The sequence below is a fragment of the Suricata suricatta genome, chromosome 8 (genome assembly GCF_006229205.1).
Source record: "Suricata suricatta isolate VVHF042 chromosome 8, meerkat_22Aug2017_6uvM2_HiC, whole genome shotgun sequence".
In the NCBI taxonomy this organism is placed as follows: domain Eukaryota; kingdom Metazoa; phylum Chordata; class Mammalia; order Carnivora; family Herpestidae; genus Suricata; species Suricata suricatta.
In genome coordinates this window covers 125,248,671-125,258,928 of record NC_043707.1, presented here as the reverse complement: position 1 = coordinate 125,258,928, position 10,258 = coordinate 125,248,671, and the positions used below count along the sequence as shown (strand labels likewise).

Genomic DNA, 10,258 nt, shown 5'->3' with positions numbered 1-10,258 from the left:
GGCGCAGAGAACGGCTCTGAGGTGGCCGCGCCGCCCGCGGGCCTGTCGGGCCCTGCCGAGGCCGGGCCGGGAGTGGCGGGGGAGCGCACTCCCCGCAAGAAAGAGCCTCCGCGGGCCTCCCCGCCCGGGGGCCTGGCCGAGCCACCGGGTTCCGCCGGGCCTCAAGCCGGGCCTACCGTCGTGCCTGGATCTGCGACCCCCATGGAAACGGGAATCGCGGAGACTCCGGAGGGGCGGCGGACCAGCCGGCGCAAGCGAGCGAAGGTGAGGCGCGACCCCCGCCCGCACGCCGCAGGCCCCCGGGGCTTGGCTTCCCCGAGGCAGTGACCCCCCCCCCCCCGCCGTCCCTTGTCTTGGGGGATCGAGCCGCACGCCCACCCAGACCTCCCCTAGCCCGTCGGGTCTCCGCCGCGCCTCGCCTCCGCGGGGTGGGTGGGGTGAGGGAAGGGAAGGGCTTTGCCGGTGTTGAAAGCGGGCTTTGTGCCGGGACCCGGCCGTGTTGGGAAAAGGGGATTGCTGGGGAGGGGGCTTTACTCCTTGCATGGGTGCGCCTTTGCGTCCTCCAGCCTGGGAAACATGGCTCTCTGGCGTGGGGTCCCGGCCGGCGCGGTTGGAGACGGGCATCGCCGGTTTGCCCGCAGCTGCGACGGGAGGCCCTTGGGCCGGGTTTCGGGACTTCCAGCTGGGCGCGCGTTGGGGGCTGGAGGGCAGTGCTACCGAGATGGCCTTGGCTGTGGGGACCGCAAAGAAATGAACTTTTTTTTTTTTTAAGCCTTGCTGTGCGCTCGTTTTCTTCTTTTAGTCTCTCAACGATCTTTTGACGTAGGTTTTTACCGATGAGGAAGCTGATGAGAGGGCTAATATCAGTTAGTCAAGGGGCAACTGTCTGGGCAGAAAAAGACTGGTCAGGGAACAGTATATACAGGCAGCGGCTGCTTCACATCCCTGGGTGCCAGCTGCTGTGTTCAGAGCGTCGCTTAGAGTTTATTTTTGCTCAGCACTAGTGGGCGGGTTTTGTTAGCCCCACGTTAGGAAATGAGTAAGCTGAGGCATGCAGTTGAAGCAACTTGGCCAAAGTCTCACAACTAAGTAAGTGGTAGAACTGGAATCTGCGTTTAGGTTGTGACAAGGTGGCCTCAGCCTCAGACAAAGGACCACATGGAACACCCAACTGCAGGGCACTAAGGCAGGACTAGGACACAGAGTTTTTAGATTGAGGTTTTTTCTGAAGATGTATAGTTTTGGAATAAATATTTAAAACCGTGCAATTTATATAAATTATGCATATAACAAGTTTCCTCCTGTCTGTAATTTTTAAACGGATATGCCAGGTCAGTGTGTATGAGGAGCTTCTTGAGATGGGTGTTACCCAGACTGAGCCCTCAGGTTCAGCTGCCCACTCTGTCTCCAAAAATAAATCCCTGTGCTAAAAGGAGGAAAGGCTTTTGGGGTGCTTTAACCAAAGCATGACTTAGAAAACACACAGACTGGGGACTCCCAACTCTCAGAAATGAGCTAGAGGGCAGAAGCCCAAGCGTTTTTATTTTACTATTTCAATGGAAGGTATGTCCAGAAAGCATGTGATAAAATATTTCTTAAAAACAGCTGATTGAGATAATTCACATATAAAATTTACCATTTTTAAGTTGTACAATTGAATGGTTTTTCAGCTTATATTCGCAAAGTTCTGCAGCCACCACTGCAGTCAGTTTTAATTTTAGGATATTTTCATCACCCCCAAAAGCCCCTTGTACCACAGGCAGTCATTCTTCATTCTCCACTACCCCTAGCAACCACCAGTCTACTCTCTGTCTGTATGGATTTGCCTATTCTGGACATTTTATATAAATGAAATCATAGAATATGTGGTCTTTTGTGTCCGGCTTCAGTATGTTTTCAAGGTTCATCCATGTTATTAATTCCATTTGGTACTTGACTGCTCCATTGTGTGGCTATACCACATTTTGTTTATCCATTCATCCTTTTGGTGGACATTTGGGTTTCCACTTTTCGGTTATAATGCGTACTGCTGCTGTGAACATTTATGTACAGTGTTTTGTGTGTGCGAACAACCGAGTGTGTCAGCTCTCTTGGGTATAGTTGGAGTGGAATTGCTGGATCATATGGTATCTCAGTGTTTCACTCTTTGAGGAACTGCCAAACACTTTCCCACATCAGCTATACCATTTTACATTTCCATCAGCAGTATATGAAGGTTCCAGTTTTCCCATATCCTTGTCTTGATATTGTCTGTTTATTATAGCCGTCCTAGTGGATGTGAAGTGGTGTCTCATTATAGTTTTGATATCACTAATGACTGATGATGTTGAACATCTTTTCTTGTGCTTATTGGCCATTTTTTTTTTTGTTGTATGTCTTTGAAGAAATGTTCAGATCCTTGGCTCACTTTAAAATTGGGTTGTCTTTATTGCTGAATAATTAGAGTTCTGTGTATATGGTGATTACAAAAAGTTTTTTTAGTGTCCGATTTATCTCTTTTTCTTTTTGCCCCTTCTGCTTCTGGTGTTTTGTTTTTAAGTTTATTCATTTATTATAGAGCATGTGCTGGGGAGGGCCAGGAAGAGTTGGGGGAGAGAGAATCTCAAGCAGGCTCCTTGTGGTCAGTGTGTAGCCCAGCACAGGGCTCGAATCCATGAACCATGAGATCATGACCTGAGCTGAAATCAAGAGTTGAATGCTTAACTGATCGAGCCACCCAGGCACCCTTTGCTCCTGGTGTTAAATCCAAGAAACCATTGCCTAATCCAATGTCATGAAGATTTACTTCCATGTTTTCTCCTAAGAGTCTTAAAGTTTTAGCTCTTGGATTTGGATCTATGATCATTTTGTCCTTAATTTTTGTGTGTGGTATGAAGTAGGGAGTTCAGCTTCATTCCTGTCCATGTGGATATCCACTTGTCCCAGCACATTGAAGTCTGTTCTCCCCTACTTTGAATGGTTGACACCTTGTTGGTTAGCCCTAAATATACGGGTTTATTTCTGGACTCTCAGTTCTGCCCTCCTGATCAGTATTTTTGTTCTTATGTCAGTATCACACTGTCTTGATCACTGTAACTTTGTGTAATAAGTTTTGAAATCAGGAAGTTTGGTTTTTCAACTTTGTTCCTTTTTTTCAAGATTGCTTTGGATATTCTGTGACCCTTGCATTTCCATATGAATTTTAGGATCAGTTTATCAGTTTCTGCCCAAAAAAGGCAGCTGATACTCTGATTGGGTTGTCCTAAGTATGTAGATTTCTTCTTTGTAATTATCCTGTTTTTTTTTTAATTCCCGTTATACTGTTTTTTTCTAGCATGATTAGCCATGAAACTCTCAAAATACAAGTGGGTCACTTGTTTGGGGGAGCAACTAAGAAGGAAGAAACTGGGGAAACTGACCTATTCCTAGCCAGTCTTGGGAGCCAGAGAAAACAGACCTCAAGGGATAGAGTGTCTATTGAAGGAAGAAAAAGCAAGCTGAGTCCATTGTAGTGGATGGGCCTTAATTCAAGAGTCCTGAGGTATATGTAGGGGTGTATCTGTATCTGTAGTTATAGATACAGGGTACACAGATACAGATGTAATATATATATATTGTATATATATGTACGTGTATATACACACACACACACATACAATTATGTAAGTAACACCAGGTCCAGGATGTTGGAAAAGATCCATGCATTTGAGGGTCCCTGAAGTTTAAGTTTTGTAAGTTTCAGAATAAATTCACCCCTGAGTGTGTATCCTAACATAATGGCAAAATATTTAAGGGTTGGAATTGTTAAGTTGGGGAATGCTTCAAGAATGGTGGCATTCAGCTGGGCCTTGAAAAAGTGCAGAATTTAGAAAAGTATTCTGAAAAGGACAGACTTTTTGGAATTAATTTTTTATTGCAATGATTCATTTTCCTCAGGAAAATAAACTCCACCTTGTACAGTTTTTAAGTTTATTTATTTATTTTTTAATTTTTTATTCATTTATTTTATTTATTTGCTTTTTTTTAAATGTTTATTTTAGAGACCGAGCATGAGGGGAGGAGGGGTAAAGAGAGAAGGAGAAACAAATCTGAAGCAGGCTCCAGGCTCTTGAGCTGTCAGCACAGAGCCGGATTCGGGGCTCTAACCCATGATCTGTGAGATCATGATCTGAGCCAAAGTCGGATACTCAACTGACTGAGCCACCCAGGAGCCCCAAGGTTTTTAGGTTTTGATATAATGTAATGTAAACAAAACACTTACTGCAGTGTCTGGCTTATCATAAGGTGCCCAGTAATTAATTATTACTACTGGAGAAAGGAAGTGAAAAACACTTGGCATTTTATGCAGTGTGGTTTGAGAAGCAGCAGGGAAGTCCAGAGTGGACAATTGAATGTTGGAAACAATGGGCAAATGTATTGGAAATGAGGTTTTTCTAGGAGCAAGGTAAATTGGAGGGATCAGTAATGTTTGGGTGTAGAGTCATGTTAGGTTATAGAGAGTCAAACACTAGATTGTTGAAGAGTGATGTTGAAAAGACCTCCAAACGCCGAATAGAAGCGAGGCATATGGCGGGGCCAAACCTGATCCCCTGATCTTAAGGAGAAAAGTGCAGAGAATGGTCCTGAACAAAGGCAGCAGTAAGTTAAATAGACAGAATACGTCATTATTTAGCTAACCAATTACATTCTCAGCATTCCTTGGTAGCCAATTACATTATAATACACAGACGTTAGTTTTGGCGGGAACCTATCATTTTAAAGTTCTTTGTCCCTTTAAAATGACCAATCCTAGTTAGACACCTAAGATGGGGGGGGGGCTTGACTAGGTGACTTTCACCTGTTGACCTTGTCTTTGACCAGGTCTTAGTAAAAGGGGTGAGGGAGAGTTTTGCAACCTAAGTTACCTATCTAGCAGGTGGGCGTTGTTACAGAAGCGAGATGAGGCGGATAGTAATTAAGCCAAACTTATATACAGTAAGCTCTCTGATATCTGATAACTTGACCTGTAACAGATCTGTGCTGTTCAGTATGGTAGCCACTAGTCCGTGTGACTAGTACAACTGAGGAAACTGAGTTTTTGCTTTTGATTTAAACTTAAATTGCCACATGGTAAGTGCTCAATAGCCACGTGTGGCTAGTGCTGCCATTGTGGAAGCGCAGATACAAAACATGCCGTGATCACAGAAAATTGTATTAGTACTACACTAGATTATGAAGTGCAGACCTTAAGTGCTAGGACAGTTCAGAGAAAAGATATATTTATATATTTGTTAGGAAATAATTTGTGGAGAGGGGTGCCTTGAATTTAGGCATTGGATTAACAGGAAAAGCTTTTAGGAAATTTAGGGATCAGTATAACAACATTGAGGACTTTTTGACTGGTGTATTAGAAAATGACTAAAGGTGTAAGTTCGGATAGTTAGACCCAGGAAGTTTATAGCTGGTTTGAAAATTTTGGCATTCATCTTTTAATCAATCTGAAAATATTACGTACAGATATGGAAAATCAGTCTGGCAGTTGTGCCCTAATGAATTAAAAGGAACAAAGATGAAAACAAAAAGGTTGGAGCTCTAAGGTGATTGGGAAGTGAATGAATCATTGTAGTAAGGGTGAGGAAGAGAAGGGAGAGACTAGAGATGTAAATTTGAGTCATCTGTGTAAAAGTAAGAGTAATTACCCTACTCACTTCTGTATGCCTATTGGATGTCTTTATGTCCTTGGTTCTAAGTAGTTGTAGAACCTCCAGAGTCTTTGAGGATTTTACTTAAGGATGAAAGGTTCCCAGTCCTTTGTTTTCAGAGTGTCTCTTCCTTTGCTTAGGGGAATAGTTTTGTTTTTATTTATCTTGAGAGAGGGAGAGAGAAAGTAAAGAGAAAAGAAAGCAAGTGGGGGAGAGGCAGAGAGAGAGAAAATCCCAAGCAGGCTTTGCCTGTCATTGCGGAGCTCAAACTCACCAACCTCAAGATTGTGACCTTAGCTGAAATCAAGAGTCAGTTGCTCAACCATCTGAGCCATGCTGACACCCCATTAGAGACACCTTTTTTTTTACATTTTATTTTTTAAAGTAATCTCTACACCCATTGTGGGGTTCATAACCCAAAGATCAAGAGTCACATGCTCCTCCAACGGAACCAGCCAGGTGTGCCCCCCTTTTTACAAAATAAAATTTTATGCAAAATTCCAAAGAAAAGTACTATTTGCCTGTTTTATATTAAGTTTAAATTTATAACCTTTATTTTAGTTGTCAGGCTTTCAGAAAATGAGGCTTTTTTAAATTTATAGCGCCAAATTTGAGAAAGGAAGTTAAACTTTTTAGTTGTAGTCTTATTTAAGTCTCAGAATCCAATTTTCTTTCTGTATTTTGTTTATGAAGTATTGTGAAAACCCAGTGCTGGATAAGATCCAGTGCTTGATAAGTAGTGGAAAAGGTTGCTTTTTCAGCTTGCCTTGCCATTTCAGGACACTGGCTTGGTTGAACAGATTGCAGAAGAAATTTCATTCTTAGGTCTACCCAAAATTTACCTACGCAGTACAAGGTCAAGTGTTGTTGGTCTCCAAAAGATTGACGTATAAGTGTGCATTTAAATGAAATCCTGAAGAATTTTAGGGTTCTATGGAACACAGATGTTTTTCTTGACATTGTTGCTTTTAAATGCTACCTTTAGATATTTTTGCTCCTACTCCTAGGTATTTTACTAATCTCTTTTTCCCCCCTGAAAACTAAGAACTCTATTCTTTTTTAGTAGCTACTACTTCATCAAAACATTGGATTGAACAGTGTTAAAAGATTGTTTTTGCTGCAAAGCTTCTCAGTAACTTTAATGTGCATTGTGGTTCTCCTAGAGGGGCCCTATAAAGAATGCAGTGCTTCCCAAACTTATCATGGATTCCTTTTTCCTTCAAAGGTTATAGTGTCTTGTGGACCATCCTTTAGAAAGAACAATACTACTGCAGTAGAAAGGATGAATAATTTGCACATTGCCCAGTTCCATGGTAGGCACTTGTTAAGTAATTGTTGATTAAATGGATGAGATTGATGAACAGAGGATTAAAGGGCTGAATCTTTGGAGGTAGGGAGGCATCAAGCACTATTGAAGGCTAAAACAAAAAGGATACTAGTGCATACGCTAAATATAGATTTTCTGAACCCTCTCACTCTTTGAAACTTTTCCCTTGCTGCTTTTTTGCCCGTTGTCCTAAAGTTTGTTCATACATTTTATCTCAGTTAAGTAGAATGAAGTTGAGTGTCTAGACTTCTGGAGGTTTTATTGTAAAGCCTCTCTATGAGATGATCTTCCTGGTAAGAACTATTAGTTTGCATCTGCAATTTCAGCTTATTAAGGGCAGGGAGACATAGTTGTTTTCTCCTTTATTTTATTCTTTTTATCATTTAATTGAATCTGAAAAGAGAGTTGTTGTTTCTGTGGCTTCCTGGAATGTTTTTTAGGGTGGGAGTCATAGTGACATTTTGCTGGTGTTCTAAGGCTGGTGACTATTTGTAATACTGTATTATACGTTTTGGCAAACAAGTCCATTATGTAGTCTTCCCTGTCCTAAGTTGCTTTACCCCTAATAAGGCTTCCTCTTTCTACTCACTACCTGGTTCTCTCCTTTACACCCAGAGTGTGAATTAGTAGTATGACCTGTAGTCTCCATTTCCATTTCACTTCTTAATTTGTTGTATTAAGGATTTTTTTGCTTTCATCGTTCAACTCTTTAAGGTCAACAGTTGTTGTTTTGTTTGTTTTTTTTTTTTTTTAGTGTATGTTTGTTTTCAGGGAAGGGAGAGGAGCAGAGAGAGGAAAGGAGAGAGAGAATCCCAAGCAGGCTCCATGGTGTCAGTGCAGAGCCTGAGGCGAGGCTTGATCACAAATGGACCATGAGATCAGTTATTTTTTAAGCCAATGTACCTTTTCAAAGTTTCCTTTTGACTGTTGCCACTTGCAGTTTTTATTGCCTGCCATTTTTCTCCATTTGGTTTCTGGAATTTTGCTGTTTTACCATGGAATAAAAAAAAAAGTACAGGCTTGACATTAGATTTGTTATTTTAGTTGACTATATTTTTATTTCAGGGTTATTTTAGTCTTTTGTTGTGATAGATTTGGGGTAAATCTGAACTGACATGAGATTGTTTCATCAGAGATTTTAGGGGTTTGTTTTATTTAATCTCTACACCTAGTGTGGGGCTTGAATTCATGACCCCAAGATTGAGTCCCATGCTCTTCCCCACTGAGCCAGCTAGGTGCCCCAAGATGATCTAGCTTATTCCTTGTTATTTGCTTATTTCCATTAAAATTTGAAGTTAAAAAGCAATTCACATTCACTGATGGTTCCAAATTGAGTCCCTGGTTTTAGATGTTCACTGTATTTAGCTTTCCCTGGTATAATCTCCATATAGGTAGAATACAGAGAGATGGATGAAAGCTTGGCCAACCTCTCAGAAGATGAATATTATTCAGAAGAAGAGAGAAATGCTAAAGCCGAGAAGGAAAAGAAGCTTCCCCCACCACCTCCTCAAGCCCCACCTGAGGAAGAAAATGAAAGTGAGCCTGAAGAACCTTCTGGTGAGTAATAGTAACCAATCAGTTTTGTTTTGTCCTGAAAATAAGAATGAGTTAATTCCTATTCTAAAGTATTATTTATGTCTTTCTTTGGTTTATATTCTGATATTGGCCATGTGTGTCTGTAGTGTGTGTGTATATGTATAAATATATGCGTACATGCATACGTACATATATAGTAGTAGTGATATTCTTTGTGTGTGTCTCTACATACATGGAAGGAAAGTAGAGGATGGGGGATGGAAGGCTAGTGGCAGTATATGGCACTTGGAAAGTTGGAGAAATAAACAGAGAAAACATACAGAAAGCCAAATCCAAAGAACCAAGCCCCTTAGATTTATCTCTGATTTAGAATTGTAGATAGAAGGGTTCAGAAATTATTCTGGTTAAATTACACATTTATCACATGGTTAGATACTTTCTGATTAGAACCTTCAGAGTGGAGATCAATTTTGAGAATTTCCTAGTGAACAAATGTAAACATACATCATGAGGTCAAAAAGAAAAGGCCTAAGTGCCTATTATTGTTTAGTATTGAGCCCTCCAATCAAAGAAGGTAGAAGGAATGGCTATGAAGAAATTCTAAATTCACACAGTCTTCCTGTGACAGTGGAAAGATGACTGGAGACCATAGTATTAGTTTCAGAGCTTCAAATATCTCTAAGGCATTCTCTTTAACATCCCCTGAGGATACCCAGACCAAGTAGGGACACCCTTCTGATTTGGAGATTTTTGTATCTTGTGTCCTTAACTCTTTCATTAACTCTTCTGGACTTTGAATTTTTACTAAGTTCTTCTTAAAATACATTTTATATTTCTGTAGCTCCAGGCCCATTTACCTCTTCAATTCTTTTAAAAATAGAATGTTTCAGATCCCATCTGCTATACCTTGCATAGATACCCAGAAACAGACACATTTGAGAGGTTTTATCTTTTGTTTTAGTCTTTTTTTTTCTCTTCTATGTTATGCAAATCACTAGATGTTATTTAAAATAAAAGGATTATTACTGAGGTATCACTTGAGGAAATTACAAGTCAGCTGTTAAATTAAATTTAGATTTAGAATTTACCAGACAGATTCTGGCCAAAACTCTCAATAATTAAAATTTGTAATTTACAAGAATTATAAGAAAAACATGGTTTGAGAATATTTAGAACAAGATGATTAGATTCTGGATTCAATTTATCTCAGGAATCAGGGGTTTTCTAAGAATGGCCTTCCTAAAACTTTCTTAAAATGACCTCTTGAGCAACTATTGGGAGTGATATATTACCTCTAGGACTAGGGTCCCTGAGGTAAATGCAGCCTTCCCTATACCTCAGAACACCTTCTCTCTTTTTGTTGGTTTTTTTCCTTTCTAGTCTTTTATATTTAGCTCTCTTCCTTTCTTTTTATCGTTGCCTCCAACCTTTTCTTCCGTATTCTTTGATTCTCGCCCTTTGCTGTAGACTTGCACGTGAGGTACTGGGGGATATGTCTTTTCATATCTCTCATAGCTCAAGAGGCTGCTGATTTCTTGGTTCAGAGGCTGTAAGTATTCAACAGATGTATTTTCGATGCTGCCTCACCCTCTTTTGTGTGTGGTTGTCATTGTCTCCAGGAAACAACTGACTTAAGTAGGTACCAGATTGATACGTACTTTCTTTGTCCTCTGAACATTTTAAACCTGGTATTGGTGTTTTCTTTTCATGAAAAAGGTGTTTTATTTTGGTTTTC

General features: G+C 40.6%; 1 protein-coding gene across 3 annotated transcripts in view; it reads left to right on the top strand.

Annotated features, from left to right (window-relative positions):
* KDM1A (lysine demethylase 1A) overlaps positions 1–10,258 on the top strand; it is a 56,526-nt gene that overhangs the window by 301 nt on the left and 45,967 nt on the right. For all 3 annotated transcript variants that reach the window (XM_029946600.1, XM_029946602.1, XM_029946601.1), the window contains exons 1-2: positions 1–264; positions 8,379–8,544. The exon at positions 1–264 is cut by the window's left edge. In XM_029946600.1, coding sequence (XP_029802460.1) covers positions 1–264; positions 8,379–8,544 — 430 coding nt within the window. The remainder of the gene's footprint in view (positions 265–8,378; positions 8,545–10,258) is intronic.